At 59.8% G+C, this 874-nt stretch overlaps 1 protein-coding gene across 1 annotated transcript in view; it reads left to right on the top strand.

The window, feature by feature from the left end:
• LOC104128517 (SRC kinase signaling inhibitor 1) overlaps nucleotides 1–874 on the top strand; it is a gene marked incomplete at both ends in the record, with an annotated part of 13060 nt that overhangs the window by 11294 nt on the left and 892 nt on the right. Inside the window, one exon of the mRNA XM_009641319.1 lies at nucleotides 15–191. Coding sequence (XP_009639614.1) covers nucleotides 15–191 — 177 coding nt within the window. The remainder of the gene's footprint in view (nucleotides 1–14; nucleotides 192–874) is intronic.

Raw genomic sequence — 874 nt, 5'->3', positions numbered from 1 at the left:
CTCCCTGGCTCCAGGCAGCAAGGAGATTTGTGAAGGCACGTACCAGAGACTGGATAGCCTGGAAGAAACTATCCGTGAGCTGGAACTAACCATCCATGAGATCAGCAGCCATCCCTTGGCTGAATTTGTATTCCCTAAAGAACTGCTAGGACAAGCAGGACCCGAGGATGCCTGCGAGAAGACCGAGGAAGGTCTGGGGGATCTCAAACGCTGTAGCTGGGACAGCAGGACCGCCCTGGACCTCAGCCAAGCCAAAGGCGATGCTCCCTGGAGTCCATCTCCAAGCAGGACCAAGCCACCTCTGCTACCCAAGCCGCAGCCCCCCCATCTCACCGCTCCGCAGGTTTATGTTCTGTTATCCCTCTTGCCGTGCTCTGCCCCAGATTCACTCTGGTGCCTCTCTTCCTCCACCTCTACCTGCTCCCTCTCTGTGACTCCACCTCCAGGCAGAGCCAGGCTGGAAAGCGGATCGGTCTCCTTTGCTCCCCGTCACTCAGATGGGTTTGGGAAGCGCAGGCAAGCGGGAGCGAGACTGCAGGCAGCGGAGCCGGCAGCGGGAAGGCTGGCAGTGCCCGTGCCGCCGTGTGCCCATCCCTTCACCCAGCACCGAATTAGACCCTGGTGGCTATCTGGCACCTTCTGGCCTGGCAGGTTTTGGGGGCTGAGCACGCTGCCGGTGACGAGCACGGGGCTGGGTGACAAAGCCGCGTCCCTCGGTTTGCATAAGCGCTTCTCTAATGAACGGCAGTTTGAGCGCGGCAGCTGTTTCTCCTAATTAAATCGCAGCGCCAGCTCCCTGAAGCCATCCAAACTGGGTTCTGCTGGAATCTGTGGCAGCCGCTCGGCTGGCTGGATAGCTGGGAAAAGAGGGGGA

This window comes from Egretta garzetta, unplaced genomic scaffold, assembly GCF_000687185.1.
Source record: "Egretta garzetta isolate BGI_Z169 unplaced genomic scaffold, ASM68718v1 scaffold806, whole genome shotgun sequence".
NCBI classification, from domain to species: domain Eukaryota; kingdom Metazoa; phylum Chordata; class Aves; order Pelecaniformes; family Ardeidae; genus Egretta; species Egretta garzetta.
This window is presented reverse-complemented; position numbering and strand designations above follow the sequence as displayed.